This window comes from Prinia subflava, chromosome Z (assembly GCF_021018805.1).
Source record: "Prinia subflava isolate CZ2003 ecotype Zambia chromosome Z, Cam_Psub_1.2, whole genome shotgun sequence".
NCBI lineage: Eukaryota > Metazoa > Chordata > Aves > Passeriformes > Cisticolidae > Prinia > Prinia subflava.
Window position 1 is genome coordinate 59,344,048 of NC_086283.1, and position 22,892 is coordinate 59,366,939.

At 38.2% G+C, this 22,892-nt stretch overlaps 1 protein-coding gene across 3 annotated transcripts in view; it reads right to left on the minus strand.

The window, feature by feature from the left end:
• The window catches only part of RNF38 (ring finger protein 38), a 107,538-nt gene that overhangs the window by 51,080 nt on the left and 33,566 nt on the right, over positions 1–22,892 (minus strand). For 2 of the 3 annotated variants that reach the window (XM_063422042.1, XM_063422043.1), the window contains one exon: positions 977–1,047. The exons of the other annotated variant lie outside the window; for it this stretch is intronic. In XM_063422042.1, coding sequence (XP_063278112.1) covers positions 977–1,047 — 71 coding nt within the window. The remainder of the gene's footprint in view (positions 1–976; positions 1,048–22,892) is intronic. 3 annotated transcript variants of the gene reach the window in all.

Below are 22,892 nucleotides of genomic sequence, written 5' to 3' on the forward strand. Positions count from 1 at the left end.
AGAAACTCTTTCTGAAAACAACTCTAGCTCTAGGATAAGCTGGAACAACTATAAAATTAACTTACTCCAGAATTTCAAAGCACAATTAGTGCACTTATGCAGGTTGAATTTCACCTCCCAAGAAAAATGATTTAGAATTTGACCAACATCTGTCCCTTTCCAAGCATGTCAAGCCAAAAAGTTAGTTTACTATAACGTGTCATATTTGCATACAATATAAGACACAGTACATGTTGAACTAAAATTAATCAATTTGCACTATTTACAGACAGTAAACCTTAAGATAATACCATCAACAGCCAGTCTCACAAGCAGTTCAATGTCAAAACTACTCCTTTCTGTATGTCATAATTACAGTAGTGATCCACACATCATTGACCATTTAATACTCAGTACTCTACTAATCCCAAGCAAACTGATCTGCAATTGTGCCAAAAAAAGGTTTGGGAAACCCATGCACATGACTAGACAGGTTGCTATTTTGAGGTTACACCACTGAACAAAAAGTTCCAATCTGTAAAACTTCAATTCCCAATTCCAAAACAGGAAAACACAGCTACTCTGAAGCAAAAAAAAAAAAAAAAAAAAAAAAAACCAACTTTGAGCACTCATCTATCATTTATCTCTAATCTCTAAAGTCAGAAGAAACAAGACATCCTACCTTATCTAGAAATTGGCAAAACCATTGCTGTTATTTATTAATTGAGGGCGTCAATATGGCAAATCACAATGCTGAGAACAGCAAAGGAATACAAGCAAAATTAAAAATACAATACTAAAGATGAATTTCTCAGCTGTATGAAAGATTGTCTGGAGAAAAATATGTATCTTATTATGCTAGAGACAGTTCAAAATGTAACTCTGAAAACTAATTGCTATATCTGCGAAACAATACATCTTTAAGTAGTAAAAGCTGTATATAAAAACTCTGCAATGCATATGCATCTTGTGAATGAAACATTCACATAAATCTCACCTTGTCACTGTCATCAGTACAAATGTGATCTTGATGGATTGAGTGGCATTGAAACGATGAACCAATACTACCTGGAAAACAAGGAGGGAAAGGAGAAAAAAATAACTAAAATGATGACCCAATTTCTATGAACACTAAAAATAAAGATAAATTTAGCAAACTTTCTTTTCTCCAAGATTTAGTTGCCAAACAGCTAGGTTTGATAACAGAATAAGCATCAGAGAGACATTTTAAAAACGTGCCAATGTCTTCACATGTATTTTTTAAGACTTTTAAAAATAATAAAATTATAGCTAGTTCATCATTCCAAAACAAACAAATGCAGTAAAGTGCATATGCACATATACAAATAAAGAGAAGCTACTCAATTCAAGTTTATATACTGTACTACAGAATATTTTCAGCACCCTGGGTAACTGCAAACCAGCAGTCTCATTCCAGGAAAACATTAAGAATAAAGAAGGAAAATTCCAAGGTCAAAGTTTTAGTTGTGTCCAGATTTCTTGTAATGGAATTTCTGCCTGCGTAATGTTTCTACACAAGTTTCTTTCTGCCTAGGAACAAAAGGGACAATACACCCCTACAAAGGCTTACCCCAGTCCTGAGACTTCTGTCCAAGGAATGTATGAAAATATTTTACAAAGCTTCTTTCTGACTTATCATTTCAGAAAAAATATTTTGCTATAGGAGTCATTGTACTGGCTTGAACAGCAGTACAGCACAATCATACTGTGTATTTTTTTAGGAAGGGAAGGCAAAGAAGAAATCACCATACAGTTGAAATTTCAAGGTGAAAAGGGAAAAAAAAGAACCAGTTTTAAACTGTCCTACTTGATTTAGACTTATGAAAACCACAAGTGTGTCACTACAAGACACTCCACAAGTTTTCTTGAAACTGGAATGAGTTCAAGCTCAAAAGCAAGCTACAAAACCCAGGAGAACAGAGTGTTAAAGGTAAGGCTTGGTATCTTTCTGCCCCTTACCACAGAGGCAGAATTGATGTAAAATACAACCTCTTGAATTGCTCTAAAATAAGAAAATAGGCAACAAGGAATAGTTAAGTTCAGCCAAATTACAAAAAATACATATGAACTTGTTTCAGGCATCTACGCCTGTGGATAATGAAAGGAATTTCCAGAGGCGAAATTCCTAATACTTACTCCCTAACAAACTGAAACTTAGAAATGTGGAACTGGAATTCCAGGCTACATTACATGCTTTACACAAACAGTGATTGCATGCACCATCACAATGATAAGCTGACTTTTTTTTAGCTATAACAGATACCAGCAGTAGCAACCTGGCTCCAATACCAGAGCTTCCAGATAGTAAATGCAACATAAGACACCCGGGCCGCTCATCAGTTTTCATGATGCCATACCTTCAGTTCTAACAATATCCATATTACCAAGAAAAGAAATCTAGCTTGGGTTTTATCTGCATGTTTCAGTCAAATTCAACTGTGCAGTTAGCAGAGAATATGGCAACGTTTCCCTTTAAATTCTTTCTTTTTTTTTCCTCTCTTAACAGGATTATTCATGGCCTTTATGACATATTTGTTTCATTTGCAGTCAACTAACACCCTCTAGTACAATAGCAAGATATAAGACAAAATCCCAAACTGTGAGAAATGAAGGCATTACACACATCCTGGCTGCTTTGCACCAATGAGCTGGCTGACCTCACCGACTGTCTCACCAAAAGCTGCCTTCAGAAAAGGGTTTACATCAAAGACAGCACTGATAATGCAATCCCTTGAATGGGGCCAGCAGAGTTAACAGATCTGAAGACACTGACATAGCAGACTAACAGCTAAAGGGCTCTGCTTCATGACAGTGCAATCTATAATGTTGAGTTTCATGGTTAGGAAATACTGTAGGACTTTTCTGATCTTAAAAATATTATATATATATATATATAGACATAAGATCTAAAAGCAGTTTTTAATAGCTGACTTACTGTGTTTTTAAAGCATTTTCTTTCTGACACATTGCACTGAGACAAACCTAAAGGCAAGTTAATCACTTTTCACCCACCTGCAAGGAAGATCAGAGTCAGAATCTCAAAAGATGACCTCAGCAGCTCTCTAGTCTGTGTCAAGGACTTTTCAATTGCTGTTTAACCGTTAAAGATGCCAGAGGACTGAAATGAACAAAAGCCAATTTGCATTGCACTGACTGCAGCGAGTAGATACAAACTCAGTTAAACTACCTTCATATCCCTAAATTTACAGGGAATTTCATACCAACTCAAGACTAACTGCACTCCAGGGCCAGCATATCCTAAGGCAACTATAATCAAAGCTTTAATTCTGACTGAAGAATTAACTCTGCAAAGCTGACAGAGTGGGGAAAATGCCATCAAGACTCCTATGTAAGAGGCAGCACGTGGCACCCGGGCCACTGCCCACAGCACTTTCTTGAATGCACCTCCTTGCTACTATGGTCAGGAGATGCAACTAATGCCCATCAGCTTCTCAAATCTAATCCCATTTTGAACTTCCTCTCTCCCACAATCCAAAGCAATTTCCGTGCTGTGCATGTAACACTGCACTTTGTAACTGACAACACTTAGTTGGTTTTCTGACTCACAGCTTCTAATATCTAGGTGACAAAAGAGTAGTCTCAATTTATGCTGAGACACCACCAAAACACAGCAGGCATACATCAAACATCAGATCAGGCATCCTTTCACCATTACTGAAATCAGACAGGGTAGAGAGTAATGCCTTTCAATTGATGCCCTATATGTATATATATAACCTCTTTAAACACAGTTAAATTCTTTTGCACACCCTTCTTCAAATAAAGTGAGATACAAGTTTAGTATTATGACTTGCACTCCAGGAAAAACATCAGTTCTTCTGGAACAGGCAAGAAAGAAAGAGTGCTACGCCCCCCAGCTGCCACAGGAAAGGGATAGTTTTTGTTCTAAACCCAGATATTAAACTGAACAGCAAAATGGAATCTTCAGAATTTTGTGGGTTCTGTCTAACTTGTGCATTGTAATAAAAAGAGAATCGGTATCAGGTTTGAAAGGCCTGCTTTATGCTTGCCAATTTAAACCATCCAAACACACACATAGCTAGTCCAAGCGAAAAAGAGGTGTGAATTCAAACCTTTCAATTCAGTAACTTCAGAGCTACTGGAAGTATTTCATTGCTTAAATGAATGACTGATTAATACATTCACTGACTCGCCAGCACCAGTCTCATTAGGAAATCATTTGTGTATGACACCTATACTATTAAACCTACTTTATCTAGAGTTAAGCTGTTGAGTCTTACTAACTTGCATAAATAGGCAAGTTCTGGGCTAAGTGATTTGCAGACTAGAGTTTGTAAAGTTGGAAATGCATGGAAACAAAGTCTAAATTGGATCAAGTTTAGCCTCTTAATTAAGTGCTCCCTTCAGAAAACCTGTGATTTGAATGGAGTATATATATGTATCTAGTGAGATACAGCCATGGATGGCTAGTCTACTTGAAAAGATACAGGAAAGGGAGGTTAAATTGTCTGTGATCTAGGAGCCTCAACGTCCAACCAAGTAATGCAAACCACTCCTGCAGATTATTATGTGTTAGTCAACAATGTTCCTCTATCTGTGGCACATGATTTAGATTTTAGATTCTCCTTTTAATTCAAGAGCCTTTCAAACTGCAATGAAGAAGTTACTAAACGGGTAAACAGAATACTTTGCTGTTACAAGAGAAAACTTAAGAGGTGAGTTCAATAAAAGATACAACTACTCAGATTGGTCAAGTGAGAGCAAGGCTGCAAATTAAGTATATCATAATACTTCTTAACTTTTTTTCCCCATGCATGCAAATCTGACCACAAAGAAACATTGTGTGCTAGCAGCATACAATGCATACTAGGATTGCCATCTTTCCTTCTTTTTTCCACTCCTTTTTTAATAAAGTCCAACAATTTGACATTCCCATGGATTTGTATCCACTTTAACTTAGGTTGTTTAAAGAATTTATTATACTCTAGGAAGAGCTAATAATTTTCAGTTGCATGGTATGGGACACATACCACAAACATTGATAATTCAAAGCAACTCCTCAGCATGGAGTATACCTAAGATGCTGTGATAAAACTCTGGAATGCATTCTAGCCAGGAAGCAGCCTGAAGTCACTAGAGAAGAAAACTCTAGTGAACTTCTCTCCTTCCTTTCCTTCTGATTCCTTACGTGTAAAGAAATCCATGCTACGCTCTTGTCAAACTGCAACCAGCATAGGTTTGCTGGGATTTTCTAAGTTCTGGTGTCCCCTTCTACACCCTGGCCCAGTCAATCTTACTGGTGAAGCTGCTAGCCCCTTTCCTCACCACAGTTCTCAGCCAAGGAATGCTGTCCTCAATTCCACACAACCAGTGAGAACTTAGATATCTAGGAAGCATGGTAAAACTGCAAGAAAAGCTCACTCAGTTTTCCCTTTTTCTGCAGCTTATCAGAGAAGCAAAACAGCACACTTACTGACCAGCAAGAAATGGGGTAAAAATGACACAAATAAGAGTCACAAAATGAAATCTGGGCCTACACTGATTGCATATAAGTTAAGCGTATCTTCCAGTCAAACTTCTGACTGAATGACATTTCTCAGACATTTTTGGAGAAAAGGAGAGGAACCTAAAGGGAAGACTTTAAATTTTAACACCTTGAAGTCTGACATATTTTAATAATACCAGAGCTTTAAAAAAGAACAGACAAACTTATTTTAGTAAGTTTAGTAAGTGGCAAAAAGCCTATGAAAAAAGAACACAGCAAAAAGAATATGAGGTAGGCCTCAGCTTCATAAACAAAACTCATCTATGAATCAAAATTGAAGAAAGATCTTTTTACCTGAGGTTTCTGCTTTGTCTCTATAGGACTGCATAAACACTTTTATTTCAAGGAACATCTAATTTAAATTTACAGGAACAAACTGGATATCTTACTTCAGGAAATGTCCACAAAATGGCCCTCATAGCAGCCATCTGAATATAACTCTATCTACATACTGTTTAGCTTAGTTTTGAAATTTTTGTATTATTTGAAAGTAGATATCAGTAGCTTGAATTGTTAGGATGCAAGCTGAACTTTATCTGAACTATAAGGCTATGTTGTGTAAATCAAAGAGGTATTATACTGAAAGCTGGAGCTAAAAATCCTAACATTAATAATAACTAGTACAGACAAACCTAGCAACTTAAATGTTATTTTAAAATAAATAGCTAGAGTAGACAGCCCATAGATTCTGGTTTATGAACTGTAACAGCCATATTTCAACATGGACTATAAAACTAACAGAAATTCCCACCAAAACCCAATGTAAGACAGTGTAAGATGATCACATGGCAACCACTTGGTGACAAATGAAACAATTAAGAGCAAGAAGACCCCAGACCCTAACATTGCTATCTTTCCAGACTGTCTCATGAGAGATGGCAAATAAACCTACCTAATGGAGATGAGAACTGTCAAAAACTTCTTAACATTGTGCTTGCAAACACGCTTATAATAACGGCTCCCTCACCTCATAGAAGGAAGTACTGTGTCCTAGCTGTTGCCTTCTTCCTTCTCCACTAACTGTAGCAGCTACATGTTTTTCAGTGAAGAATGAGAACTACACTGCAGATGGACTGGTAACCCACCGAGTCAATCACATGGTTTCATCCCCTCCACAGCAGTCTGAGACAAGCAAAGAGGCCACTGCTTTGGCAGCCACTCAACTTCACCTTGCAAGGTTCAAATTCTGAGAAGATTTGCAAATTTTTAAGCCAAGCACATACCTGCAAAAAAATGTAAGTCACTTTCACACTATGAAGTTTCTAAAAGACTCTACACATCAGCAACATGGTTCCCCACATACCCTACAGTTTTGCAGCTCAAGTCATGTACAGATCAAGTACAACATCAGAAGATTTTTTTCCTCAACTAACAATGCAGCATTACTGAACAACAAAAGACTCAACAACCATGAAGTATCCTAAAATTTGTGTTTTCATATCTTTACAGTGCACATACAAAAGAAAGTAATGTTTTCCATAGGCTTATTGACAGCTATTTGCTTTGCTCTGGGGATCATCTTTTTCCTGCTTATTCAGGAAGCTGTTCAGCAAGAAATAATCCAGTGAGAAAATTTACAGCATCAATAAACCTTCAGGAAATCAGCTTAATGCAGAAATACTACTACACCCATAAACACAGTACCAGTATTTTACTGGTGCTCTTAACACTCAGAATGTCAAGACACGAACTGTATCTGAAGAAACTACACAGCCAAACATGAACAAAATATTAGCAGGGTGTTAAGTCTGGTTCCTAGTAGCAATTCACAGTTAGTGAAAATGAACTATATAAACCAGTACAGTAAAACCACTATTTGTGTCAAATAAGCTATTTAGACCATTTCCTCTGTGTTACCTTTGTATCCTCCTACTTCTGATGAACCTGGTTCACAAAAATCACACTGTTCCCAGCTGTCTCCTGCAAGTGTCAAACATGGAAGATTGCAAATAAACCAGGACCAGGAAATAATTTAAGAACTTTGCAACCAAAAAACCTGTATCAGATGATAGTTCACGTCCCCTGGGAAAATTCACTGTTCATTCAATAGGGTACAAGCTGATTTCAAAGAATCATAGAACCATTTGGATTTAAGGAACCTTTAAACATCATCTAGCCTATCTATTATTAGACCAAATTCCTCAAAACACTCTTCAACCTCACCTTTAATACTTCATGTGATGGAACTTTTACAACTTCTCCACAACACCCACAAGGGCAACCAGCTCCATTAGCTCATTGCTAAAATCTACTTTTTCTGTCCTTATATTCCTGAATGTACCCTCTTTCCATTTAAAACCACAAAGACCCAGAGATGGATGCAGTACTGTAGATGGGGGCCTCAACATTGTGCAGCAGAAGGAGCAGAATCACCTCTCTTGACCTGTTGGCATGCTTCTCTTGAGACAGCTGAGGACATGGTTAGTAGTTGTAAACACACACTGCTGGCTCATGTGAATGTTCCTCCACCAGTACACGCAAAATCTTTCTTTGCAGGGCTGCATTCAATCAATTCATCCACCAGCTTCCATGGAAATGGGGGATTGCACTGAACCAGGGGCAGGACCTTGGACTTGGCCTTGTTAAACCCCATGAGGTGCACATGGGGTTTCTTGCTTATTGCCATCTAGTGATGGATGGCATCCCTTTCACCAAGCCTATCAACTGCCCCACTCAGCATGGTGTCATCCACAACTTGCTGAGGTTCTCCTCAATTATTTTATGCCGTTGATCAAGGTATCAAAATGTATTTGTCCCAGCACAGTCCCCTAAAAACACCAGTCATTATTGGTTTTCACATGGATGCTTTGCTTAGTAGTTAGTCACAGTTTTCTTGCTGTTCCCTGAAGGCTGTTTCATTGGGATTGCTTCTGTGCAAGTGTAGTCTAGTGAAGGATGCTTGCACCCTTCAAATGCACATTTAATGTCGTTCCAGAGAGAATGGCAACATTCATTTACAGACAAAGAGTGATGTGAAAAGCACCATAGAAAATAGTACTGAAAGGCCAATACAGAGCAATGCCTTTTCATAAGGAGCCTCTCCTCCAGGAAGTTCAGCATCTACTTAGAAAGAAGGAAACTTTTTGCCTGTTCTTGTCATCTTTCAAAAGGAGACTAGCAGTGTAAGCCCAAAAGGCATCCAAACAGTTACTATAAAGCATATGCCAACAGCTAAAAAAGGAGAGAAAACAGGTATTCCAATAACTCAAGGCTAACTTTTGCTGAAAGTAAATCAATTGTAGAACAAAGAAGACAACTGGCAAGCCACAAAGCATTTAAAAAAGATAAAATCTTTTAATCTTGTCCTGGAATTCAGTTTTTATCAACCACTGTGTGGGAGCTGAAGCAAGAGATGCAAATACCAAGCACAACTACATTAATGGCCTGGTATGAGCATAAAAGATCACACAGATATCCTCTACACTGTTCTATTTCCATCTTTATAGGAATTTGAATTACTGGTTTTGAAGAATCAGTTGTCTTGAATTTCTGAGTCTCCTAAATACAAGTTATTTTTCAAAAGCCACCTGAAATTTCAAGCCACTTGGTCTTCTCTATTTGTAAACACATTATTAAACTGATTTTCTTGAAATTAATCTTCTCTTGAGAATTTCATTTAGTCTCCAAAAAAAATCAAAGACTGCTTATACAAACTTTCTGGATGCAATGAACAAAGGGCTTTCTATGGCTTACATTTATTGTTATTAACATAACCCAGCCATTACTATTACAAAAAAAATCCCCAAAAACCCCCAAAACAAAGCAAAACAAAACCCCACAACCTAATCAGGCATAGAAGCACAATATTGACTCTAAACCTTAGCTTGTGCCCACTGCCTGTTTCTTAATGGGATCATTCATCAAATCTAGCATTAATTTGTACAAAGGCTGTGGTAATTGTTTAGTTGGGGTTTTCAGCTTTTATCAGGTTTTTCTAATAAAAGCCTTAAAGCCCCCATCCTGCCTCCCCAACCTAGCCTGGAGAAGAGAATGCTTGAGTGGTAAAAATATTGTTGGTGCCAATTCCTGTAATCTTGGACACAGATAGGAAAGAGTAATGAAGTCCAATGTCAGTTAAGTCCCAGAAACAAAGTTTTAAATGAACCTCAGTTATTTATTCTTTTATTTTTCACTGCATATTCAATCTAACCATAAAGCAAAGGGTAATAAAGAGACATTTCCTCCTTAGGAACTGACCTTGCAAACATCTGTTTGAAACAGGACCAATTCTGAAAGCATGGTTAAAGATGCATGATCAAGCCACCTATAGGAAATTGTTTAAAATGAGACAGCTAAAGACAGCTTATTCGAGAAAATGTGAAAAACTAAACACAGTCAAAACTGGTCTAAGACAGAATCCAGAGAAGTGAGATCTAAGTAATGCCCTGTTATGAGTTCTCCACATCCCTCACCTCCCTGAAGCCCATTAAGTGCTTACAACTGCAACTTACATTAATAATCAGTAAAGAGTGACTTTCCCCAACAAAATAAAAAAGTTAATTTATGTTTGACAGGCCATGAAAAAAATTTCTCTCTTCTTGTCTTTCCCGGTTTTGTTCCAATTAGTAAGTACTTGTCCCAGTCTTGTTTCAAAGAAAACCATGTTAACAATCACCATTTTATGTCTTTTTCTCATACATGCAGAGTATAAATCCGTCAGCAACTGCAGACACACTTCACAAAAAAAAATCATACAAAATGTTTAGTTATATTTGTGTCCCCTGAACAAACCAAGCTATGATGATAACATAGAAGTTACTTTGGAGGAAAAGAACAAAAGGTCAACAGAACACCTCTTTCAAACTAGTGCTGCTTCTAGTAAATTATAATAGAGATTTCAATTCCACAATATCAGTTTTCCTCCCTTTCTGGATATTTCCTGTCTCAAGCTGACACGGCTTTTATAAAGAGAGAAGCATTCTGAGGAACCTCAACCTGGTTTATCACAAGCAGCATCATTGTCATCAGTAAGACAAAGCTTCTGAGAAAATAAGAAAATTTGACATCTACGTATCATCAAATGCTGAATGTTTCTCTGAAAAAGCAGGTTCTAAGCTTTTTGGAGTATCATTCAGTAAGTAAATTACATTAAGCTTTACAGAACAACAGTTCTGTGCTAATTCTGTCATGGGGAATTCTTTACAACTCCTTTTTTTTGTACTCTGGCTTTTAAAACCAAGACAGGCTACTGTAGACTTTGTCTGATCTTGGTATTCCTTTCCCAGGATGCTTAGGCACCTCCACAGCTCCCAGTCTCTGTCATTACCTATATTCCACTTGCCCTTGTGGAATATAGGTAATGTTTAGGGCAAATTTGGGAGGAAACTTCTGAATAGGGTCTCTCTGGAAAGTAAATTTAAACAGCTCTTCTTCTCAGCTGATCTGGGAAAAAAGAATTTCTTCTGAGAAAAGTGAAAAAAAATATTTATTTAGCAAACAAAATGCCCACAAGCATAAAGAATGAATAATATGAAACAATCAAACTTTTCATTGCTCTGAAGAGAGATAGCAAACTTGGGAAAATCTTTGCTGTGGGTAGCTCAGCTCACACAGTCACTTATCAGTCTCAGTCTCTCTGGAAGTCCAGGCCCGGTGAGCCACAGGTGTGATCCCGTGGTGCTCCTCTGGGATCTTCAGTCCAGAGCAGATTTAAACAGTCTCAAAAAAAAAGACAAAAAAATAAAAAGAAAGAAAAAAAAAAAAAAGGGGGGAAAAAAAAAGTCTAGGGAACTTCTCTGCCTTAGCTACCTAGAAGTAACTAAAAAGCACAGGAGATTTTTGTTTCATTCTTCTTTGTGCTTCAGACGGACAACCGCTGGAGAAAGAATGTGTAGGAGTCAGGCAGTTTTCTTCAAAACAAAGCTGGCGCTTTTCCCCAGAATCAGTCTTAAACACACAGTATACATAACACACAGAACAGATGACTGGGGATACAAGCATCACAAAGTCACTCTAGGACATTTTGTCTACACTCTGCTTATTTTCAAAACCTTTTTCTTCAGCACTGCCTGTCCTGAGGAAGGATATCAACTGGTATATAATCCTCAGTTTTAGTTCTGGTGCAAATGTGAGAGACAGTTATTACGGGCACAACCCACAGGTAAAACTACAAGTTATTCAGCCAGGTATGCAGAAAGCATCCGGTTTTCTGCTTTCAGTTTCCAGCCTTTCAGAAATCTGGTATCCTTTTGATGATTTGGAGTTTTATAGTCTTTAATTTAAAAGGACATGCACAACAAGAGTAAATCAGAACACTGGCAACAGGAGACCAAGCCTGTGCCAAGTTTCAAATCTGATGAGCATATTAGGTAACTAGAAAATTTTTTAATGAAGAAGTACTCTGCGAAACTTACATTTAAAACCTTTGCTCACTGTCCTGTCACTACAAGCCCTGGCAGTAAGTCTCTTTTCACCATTTAAACTTTCTTTTGAAAGATCACAGTAAGGTCTTCCCAGAGACTTCTGTCTTTCAGACTGAAAACCCCAACCCTCAGGCTCTCCTCAAAGGAGAGGTGCTTCAGCCCTCTGACCATTTTCATGGCCCTTCTCTGGACCTGTTTAAACAGGTCCATGCCTTTTGTGTGCCAAGGTCCTCAGAACTGGGTGCCATATTCCCATTGGGATCTCAGAAAAGCAGAGAAGAGAGGCAAAATCATTTCCAGGATACAGTTAACTTTCTGAGCCAAAATGCATTTCTCTCTGTCTCAGACCCTGGAGATTGCAGAATGTATCTTCTAAAGTCTTCCCAAATGTGACACAGGAGAAATCCTTTAGTTTCTCCAGCAATATCAGCAGACAGAAAAACTCTTCTGAATACAACCATATGCCCTAAGTTAGAGGCAAAAACCTTCCAGGGTTAAATATGCTTCTTTTCACTGTAAGAATACCCACATTGCCCTATTGAGTACTTCAGATAGAGCAACTTTTCAGTATGCTTGGATCAGTGATTAGTGTTGAAGAAGGTTGTCTCTTCTCTTTTAAAAACAGAGAAATTCGTCTATCCATATTCCACAGGCTATCAGGTCTTAGCAAGTTCATTAAATATTAACAGAAGCGCTCTTCTGGTACATATTCAACGCTCAGATTAGAAACCTGTCAGCCACGGAATGAGTTAAACTTGTAAACAGGAACAAATGTTTACATTTATTTTACCTTTGTTAGACATTAATAACTCTAGTAAAGAAACTCTGGAAGCTTTGATACTTCAGAACAAATGGATAATCTTGTCGCAGTACTGGTCAATAGCAATTCTGTCTGGATCACAGAAGATAGCACCTCATTTCTCCTTCTTTTGGCACAGCCTATCAGCTCACAACAGACAATAGTTCTAGGACCCTGAACCTGCAGGTTGCATGTGGATGGTGTTGAAAAGTGAAGAGTCACAGATCCATCTCCCATAAATTTGCAATAAATAAACTATTCTCAGTCCACTACTTTTCATAACTAACTTAAACTCCATTCAGCTTTTCACTTCTGATAATCCTTGCAATTTCCAAAACTCATCTAGGATCCTTAACAGAAAAGAACCCTTTTTTCTTGGAAAGAGCACATTAACAAAATCAGCTCCAACATGCTAATTTGAAATCACTGCAGATAGAGAGGTAATATACCTATATCCATCAGAAAGGTAATATACCTTTCTGCCAAGTATCTATTCAAGCAACACAAGCTGGATTGCTTGCATATACCCATCTGTATATGTTAAATATTTGGAATCAAATGCCCTAACGTGACCAACATCAAAACTAACAGGATGGGTAATACCAAGGGTAAAGGTTAGCTGTCTTTGGCTCTATAAAATACACAGCATACACAGCATATGCAGCAGTTTCTCATTAATTCACAGCATACTAAATATACATACAGAAAGGTTCTTCCATCTGGAGGTCCACTGAGACTCAAACAGCCATACAGCCCCGTTTTTTGGATGGTACATTCTACTTGTCAGTGTTTTAAAAGATAGAATTACTGAGAAGTTCTCAGAAGAGCATTCCAATTCCAAACCTTTCATAAGAAAGGACAAAAAATGCACAACAATGAAATGTCAACAGTAATACATTGTCCAAGAAAAACCATGATGGACCGATATAAACATTGGATGCACAACTTTGATTACAATCCCTGATCCAAGGGAGAGTCTTTGAACATCAGAACCAGCAAGTAAAAATATGTAAGTTTAAATTAAGATACTGTATTTAAACTTAATGAAAGCTATTTTGAAATGTACTTGAAATTGAAACCTAAGCCGTCTAGAACAAAAACCAAAAAGTAATAGACTACTTCAGAGAGTGAACATTAATCCTGAACTTTTAGGATCTATCCAACCTCAGAAGGAAGTTCTTGGCCAACGAAATGAAGTCAGAGATGTTTAGGGTGTTCTTTCAAAAGCTGATGCTTTTTGTTCCTCTTCCCATTGAAAAGAGTTTAACAGCTTGCTTATTCAAGGTTAGGAAATTTATTACAAATTGTACAAGAAAACAGCCTGCTTTATACATATTGGAAAAAGAAGGCAAAGTGCAAGTGAATGCTAAATCACTAGTTCTACAAATACTACATATCAAGAAAAAAATTTGCATCTCCCTCAAATAATTTTCTTTCCATTTTCCTGATTTCTCAAAGCCACTTTATTTTCAGCATACTGACAAAACAAATCTGCTTTTCAAAACTGTTTTAACAGTTTGTTGCCTAAAATTATTTTGTGTTTCTATTAAATAGAAGCCCATCATCAATTAAGAAATAAAAAATAATCTTACCAAGGAAAACAAAGTGAACCATGCAATTTTTCAAAAGGCTAAAACACAGAAAATAAGAAGTCAATAAATTGTGTAGCTATATGAGGTCCTTAAATGTGCCTGTAAGTTATCTCCTTTCCTCACAAAATTTAGCAAATAAGACTTCAAATGTTACATTCAACAGGAAATACACTTACTGACTAGCAAGATTCAAGTTTTCTCTAGATGAATACTCCAAAGTTAAACTGAAAACCATAAATCAAAGAGGTATCTTAACTGGTAATTTAAATTAATTAAAACCAACCTAACTCAGTTTCCCTGTGAAGGCATTTTTGTGGTGGCCCATGGGTTTTGCTTCAGGCTTTTTTCTCGCCATGTTAGAGGTGAACAGAAAGCATGCACAACCTTTATGAATTCAAAAGAAGCAAGATGTAAGGCACACTAGCTTAAACATATGCTAAGTAAAACCAACAACAAAGTAAGGGACTTCATATCTTGACTTACAACAGCATTTGTTTTCAAGATGTGAAATTGCAAAACCTAAGTAGAATGTTTCTTGAAATGTAAAGCAACTTGGTAATTTGTTACTGGGGTTGGGTGGTTGCTGGAAGCACTACTACAGATAAAAGACCTTTGAATGGAACAATTATGAACCCACAATAAAATTATTTTAAATAACTACAGGACGATTACTAAAAATGGTCCTGTAAAAATGTTTGAACTGTTTCCTGCATCACATACTTAACCCATAGATGCCTGACATTTGAGATGTCTTCCAATCACCAGCCTCCTCTCATAGAGCTTGTCTACTCAATAGTACATACACACATGGCCAGGCACCACACATGTGCTGAGCCTTTCTTTGCTACTGTGTAACTCCTACAGCCATCAGCACAAGCAGCCTGGGTCGTGTATAAGGACAAGAGAGATCCATGACCAAGAATGTGCACAAAAACTCCAGGATCTTGCAGCTAGCTTCCCTCATCAGTCTCCAACAGACCTGCTTAGTGACTCCTGACACAACAGTAGAAATATTCCTCTCCGTGCATCCACAGTGTTCTCAGATATTGTTTAACTCCATGCTCAGAAGTCACCAACTGACCAAGAGGGGCATCACCTGAGAAAGCTGGCATAACCAAGCTCATAACCACCAAGCTCAATTGTAAATGCGATTGTCTCATCTGGAGTGACTTTGACCAAAGCTGGCACAGTGCAACTCTGCTATGAACAGATGTATATATCCTTGGTCCCCCTACTACAAACAGAGGTGTAGCATGAAAAGAATAACTTAAACTACTGCTCATTTTTTAAGCATCCAAAGCATGAGGGATATAAAGATTTTTTTTCTCTCTATCCTAAGGACTGCATCTACTTTAGGTCTATAACCTGGAGAAATTGCCTAACAAAAGTTTCCCAATGCAGGACTGTCCTTTGATGTAATTAAAACAGTATTTTCACTTCACTACACTTAGGAAAAATAAAGGAACAGAAAATGAAGAACTCATAAATGCCTCATTCACAAAAACATGCAATGCACAGTTTCCTTGTGAATCCTTCCCAGTGCTGTTCCACCTGGCATTACAAGGTAACAAAAATCCAGTAGAACAGTAAGTATGGTTTGTACTGGACAGGCTTATCAGATGTCAGGCTGAGAGCAAAGTGCCTTTGGTACCGAACTAAAAGTGAACTAAAGTGAACTAAAATCCTAAATGAACTAGAAGGAGCTCACATTTTTCTTTCAATATGTGTGTCTAACTATACCTGCCTGTTAGACAGTTTGTAAAATCTGTGAGTTGTCTCAACACGGTGCACAGTGGGACACAAATTTTAGTTTTATTACTTTACCATCCACTTTAAAAAGCCAAGGCAACACACATAAAGATGAATATAATTTTAAAAAATCATATACACTACTTTGTTTCAAAAGCAAACCTAGGTTAAAGATCATTTTCATATATGAGACTGGGGCAGTTTTTTGCAGCAGAATATGCTTTTGCCAGTAGACTGCCTCAAGGTTTATAATCACACCAGTAAACTCATTCTAGCTAAACTCTGTCATACAACACCCTCACAACTCACTACAAAACAACATATTGTTTATAGTCCTACTTCAGCTTTCTCTCGACAACCTACACTCTGAAGACCACTTATGAGTACAAAAGGTTCACCTGCACTTCTCCAAAATGGTAGAAGCCAGCAAACAAAACTAGAACTTGATGCAGAACTATCTACCATTATACAGTAAACATCTGCTGAATAGGCTTCTCTCAAAAGCACCTTCTTGCAAAGTAATTCACAAATAGAGACTTCCTTTCAATCACCTGCTCAAATCACTGGGTTGCTGCACAATGTCTGCAGCAAGAAGAACTGAAAAGAATGAAGAACAATCAGAAATGTGCACATGCTCAATGGCACAGGAGATGCAGCCCAGGAAGGCTAAGCTATGCTACCAGTCTCTCTGGAGTCAGTTGAGAGCATTCACAGGCAAACTGAAGTTCCCAAAGTCACTCTGTTTTTCCAGCTACAACAAACTGTGTGCATGCATGGTCTGTTTCTGTGTTTGTGTGTTTATAGAAAGCACTAAAATGTTTTCAAATGGGTAGGAAAGAAAAACCTAATACATTCTCAACATAAGCTTTACTGTTAGTTAACAGTAAACAGTCAAGTACAATTTTAACACTGTGTGCATATAATGGAAACAAATAAGATCATATTATTAATTATCCAGCAATTTGTATACAAACAGAATATAGCTGCAGGAACTGTAAACACTATCCAAATCCACAAAACCTCTACTGCTCAGGGTCTTTCAAATCAAAATAAAATTATGCTTGTAAATTAAAAAAGGAACAAAGAAACCAAACAGTAGCATTTACTTGGGCCCTGGCCAGGAATGCCAAATTCTATTGCCTGCAGTATGTTTTCACTGCAAAGTGATAAATTCTACACAGAAGAGGTTACAGTATGAGCAGCAATCCCTAATACAACCCTAATAATAGGAACAGCCTTTAACACATTTCATGAAACTGTTAATTCTATTTTAAGATTTGAAATTGGTCACCAAATTATCTTTCTTTTACTCTCTTCCTTTTCTTGAACAATCTTTAAAAAAAAAACCAAAACAAAAACCAAAACTATTGAACATCCCAAAAACCCACAAACCAACACACAAGACTTTGACAAGGGAAGTACCAGTGCTTCCAATAGGCAGAAAATATCCAGTGTAAATGGACATTATGCTTTCCACTTACTTCCTTGCACAGCAATATCAGTCAAGGCAACACATCAGTTTTTACCAGCTAAGTTACTTTCCAACTCACACCATCTCTGGCTAGAAGGGGAGACTCACAGATAAGTGAAGAACTGAGGAGTAGCAGTAGAAAGAATAAAGGACCCTGAGTGACAAGAACAAGAGGCACTTAAGCAGCAACATTACAGGCTGAAGGGGCCCCTGTTTGAAGTGTACATGCAATACATGGAGTCTGAATACACACAGGAGGAGGAACAAGACCTCGGCATCCAGTCACCACACAGCGTGACTGGAATGACTGAGATCTGGCAGGAACGATAGAGCTGTGATGGACAAACAGATGATCTTCAGAAAATGCAGACAAGGAAGATGAAGGTCTTATGCAAAAGACCAGTTTGGATACATGGAGCTCTTTTAGGAGACAACAAGTGGGTGAGAGTTTGTGGATCCACATCAGAAAAGATGTCATGACATGTGGCATCATGACAAAAGATTTTTCTACAGACCTCCCACGTAGATGGAGCACCCTAAACAACTTAAGGATTGCTTTTGATCCCAGACTTGGTTCTTGTGAATAATTTTAATCTCCTTGACATATCCTTGAAAAAACAACAGAGAAGGTGGGGACACACACTAAAAAGAATAGAAATAGAAATGGTAAGGTAGGGTAGAATGGAGAATAGAATAGAATGGAGAATAGAATTGAGAATAGAATGGAGAAGAGAGGAGAGGTTTGGGAAGGAGAGGTTTGGAGAGGTTAGGAGAGAGAATAGAATAGAATAGAATAGAATAGAATAGAATAGAATAGAATAGAATAGAATAGAATAGAATAGAATAGAATAGAATAGAATAGAATAGAATAGAATAGAATAGAATAGAATAGAATAGAATAGAATAGAATAGAATAGAATAGAATAGAATAGAATAGAATAGAATAGAATAGAATAGAATAGAATAGAATAGAATAGAATAGAATAGAATAGAATTTCTATAGAGTATCACCTTAATTCAGGTACTCGACAGCCTAACCTGGGCTGGTGTACAGCCAAGCACATCTGCAATTCGCTAGCTGGAAGTACCAATGAAAGATGCAAAAATCATTGGCAGCCTCAGTGGTAGTGATCATGGCACAGGGAAATTCTAAACCCTGGCGGCAGAGAGGAAGGCAAGCAGTAGAACAGAGACCATGAACTTTTGGAATACAAATTTAGGGATTGGTAGGTATGATCCCACTGAAAGCTGCCATGATGGGTCAAGGATCACAAGAAAGCAAGTAGGTCAAAGAACATTCTCCAAGCACAGGAGCAGTCCAGCACAGTACTCAGGAAATCAAGTACACATATCAGAAGAGCAGCCCAGCCAAAGAACTCATGGTGGAACTCCATTGCTAAAAGGCAGTATACAGGAGGTGAAAGCAAGGTTAGGCTACGAAGGAAGAATTTAGATACATTGCCAGGAATGGCATTAGGAAAGGCAAAGCTCAGCTGCAAGACCTGCAAGCATCAGAAGGATAATACGAAGAGTTTCTACTGCTCTGTGAACAGTTAAAGGCTGACCTCTGAAAATGCGGGATAGTTACTGAATGGAGTAGGTGATTTAGTGTACCCAGGAACAGATAAGAGAGAGGTACACAATGTCTTATTTGACTTTGTTTTTTACATGAAAAGTACTCCTGTTCTTATAGACAGGGTTCAAGGAGGTTCCAAGAAAGGCCATGAGTTGATGATTTAGTCAGAAACTGTGTATCAGAACTTGATCCATACAAATCCAAGGGATGAGACCTGCTGAACCTAATGGTACTGAGAGATGAGCAATGCCATGACAAGGCCTTCTCTCTCACACATCTCAAGTCATGTTAAAAGCATGGAGACTGGGGAGGCCTCTAATGACTGGGAAAAAGCAAATGTTACACCAGTCTGGGGGAGAAGGCCAAAAGGTCATTTGGGAGCTGCAGAATGGTCAGATTCACCTTGATCCCTGAGGAAATCACAGAACAAGTTCTCTGAGCATTTTCCTGAACATACAACTGGAAGGTGACTGAGAACAGTCAGCATTTGCTCCTGTAGTCCTCACTCTATCACTAGTCAACAGGCTGGAGTCTCATGCACGTCAGTACTGTAGCTGAAAGCAATTAAATAACCAACATGAGGGGAGATGGGAGATGAGGATGAACAGCAGTCAAAAGCACACACCTCTAATTGGAAACCTCCACTGAAGAGCTGGCTATGGAAGTATTAATCCAGATCCTAAAGCTTACATTCACTTTGAACACCCTTTTTAAGCAAACAGGTAAACCAACAACAAAATAAATGAGACAAATTTCCAGAAAAACTAGTTTTGGAGAAACAAGTTTATCACAATTTTTACAGTAAGAACAACAGAAAAACCTCCACTGGAAGCTCACAAAAGTCTCAAGATTTTAGGATAGAAACTGTTCTATTCATTGCCAAACTGTTAGTATTACTGCAAGCCAATCTTTGCCACTGAAATCCACCAATATACAAACCCCAACATATCTTCTTCAACAGAAAGAATGGGCTTTCTTTTTCAAAAAGAGGAATATTTGCAGGTGTTCCTGAAAATTACTATCACTGGCAGCTGCAGGTAGCTTTGAAGAGTTCAGCTGGAACTGAGATCCCTTCAGCATCACCATCGTCCCAAGTTTCAAAGCATAACACAACAGCACTCCTTGTATTCTGACACAGATCACCCCCCAAACAGAAGAGTCTTGCAAATGCCAGCTGCTCCCTCATTACAATATTATTGTCCAGAAACATTCACTAAAAGCTTTTGAGCAACTTGCAGCTTCACACAGATCCTCCCTTATTCTACCTCTACATTGTTATGTTTGTGTATCATACTGGCTTAAAATTACTTACTGAAAACCCATGATCATGTAACAGAATCTGTGGTACAAAATCCTTTCTAAAGTCTCTTCCCTCCTGCTACCAAGGCCTCTTTGAGGCTTGGCTTTGAGAAAGGAAAAACTAAGAATGAATGAAAACAACCATCTCCTCTCAAAACTATTGTGAGCACATGGTTACTTATTTTTCATTTGTTTGTTGGGGTTTTTTTGTCCCAACTGTTCAAAGTCTGAATGTAAACGTGAGAGCAGAAGAAACAAAAAAGACCAAAAAAAAAAGCAGAAGCTATGCAGTAAAGTTTGGTATTTCGTCTCCCTCACACAGACTTCATGGGACAATGAAGCACACAAAGATGATTTTTCTAGTAACTGTGACATGTAAAGACATCTGGTATACTCAAGAGCTAGCAAGAAAACCCTGTAATCCTACACAGGGCATGGGAAGACTTTGCTGTGGTAACCCAGGGTAGCTCACCTCCCCTGATCAGGTATTTAGAGTCAGGAGCAAGTTGTTGTTACAGTAGGCTGGGACAGTCTGCTTCCCAACATCCCCACACCACGTAAACAGAGCCTGAAACATGTTTTATTTCCTCACAGTAACCCACTAGAGCTCACCCACCCCATCTGCACGTACCCTTGCACCACTTCACACGATGGAGGCCAGCTGCAGATCTCAGGATCCAGACAAAAGCATATGTACATCTTGTATCAAGCCCCTCAAGATCTGAAGCCAACTTTGCAGTTTTTTGTTGTTGTTGTCAGTCAGTAGGTGCAGCTAGACAGTTATGATTAAGCAGTTGCATTCTGAACATTATATGTTTGGTTAGTGTTTGTTTTAAGGAAAAGGGAAGACAATGCCAAGATGAATGGGCTGTCTGGATGAGAGCCGCCAGGAGTTAGGTCAGGACCGAGCAGTAACTGGGGGAGAGGCAATTCCAGCAGTGGAGCACCAACTCAGTCACCACCTACTCCAAACAGACCTCAGAGTCAGACAGAGGGAAGAACTGCACCTGCAGAGTAATTAGAATGGCAGGTAGGGGGTTGAATAGTAATTCATGAAAGTCCTGTAATCTCTAGGCAATGAATGCTGATGCTTTATTTGTTAAAATGTAGAAATGGTGTGAAGTTTTGATGATTGGGGAGCCAACATTTCGTGGGCTACCACACTCCTCCTTCCTTTGCACAAACCAGAATTAGAGGTAGAAATATCTCGCCTGGCTGTGTGAGTTAGCGCTGCACACTGGGAAAGAAGCTGTGGTTGGGACAAGGTTTTGGTAATCCAAAAGTGGGTTAGTGGGACAGACAGGGTGCCTTGCCTAGATTGACTGGCCACTACAAGTAGACAGGCTCAGCTGGACGAATTCCAGTGCACACCAACCTTCTGACTGGGGACTTCAGAAAACCAACCCCAAAGTCAGGACAACCAGCACAACGCTTTAGAGAGGTGTTTAATCAGTGAAGAGTGGTGACTGGGAACTGATAAAGAAGCAGGACAATCTTGGTTTGGGGCTCTGCACAAGCTGCAGGAGCAAGTATTTTGTTTCTGCACTCTGGCGACATGCATCTTCAATTCTCGATATTTTGCACATAGATTTTCACACTTGTTGATACTGTGAAAACTTGTTTAAAGGTGTGTGCATTTGGACAGTTTACGAAACATTGGGGATTTCAGTACTGAAATGGGTTCCTCTGCTTCTACAAAAAAATTGTTCTAATTTGCTCTGCCCCAGATGCATCCTAAAGAATAGGAGTAAATTTCAGGGTGAGACTATGCCTCAAGGTAAATTAAAAAGATACCATAATCAATGGTGGCTTTAATGTGAAGTAGATGATGGTGAAAAATGGCCAGAAAATCAGTCTCTGAAATATAATATGATTTCATAGCTGATGTTATTTTGTAGAAGGCAAACCCAATGAGATTAGGTCTATTATGTAGTTTTAGTTTTCGCTTTAAGAAATAATTGGGATGTAAGAAAACCACATCCACACCTGCTTTTCGTGAGCAAAATTTCAAAAGTAAGTATCTTTATCAGGCTGATAAATTTTCTTAGTTCTTACGCTTTATCCTTTTAAACAAAGTGCAAATAAATCCTTTCATCATTATAAAGGGAAGAAAGGAGGTCCAAGATGTTATCATACACAGCACCGAAGAAACTAGAAGACATTAGATCCAGCCTAGATATGTTAGTCAAAGCAATAAACTGGATGTCCAAACACAAAATTAAACCTTGGGGTATTGCAGCTTCAGTAAATTAGGTACAATGAACCATTCTTACCCTCCTCAGAAAAGCTGAATGAAACTCAGCTAACATTCAAACCTTAAAATAACAACACTCCCACATACCCCACATGTTAAACCAAATAGAAAAGGAATGACAGAATTGCATACCAGTAAAAATAGAAAGGTCTTCCCCAGCAACATACAGAACTTCTGTTAGGCCTTGACTACTACGGTGTATAAATAACATTTTTCAGTGATTAACTTTATGTCAGGAAATCTCACGCACACACACAAACACA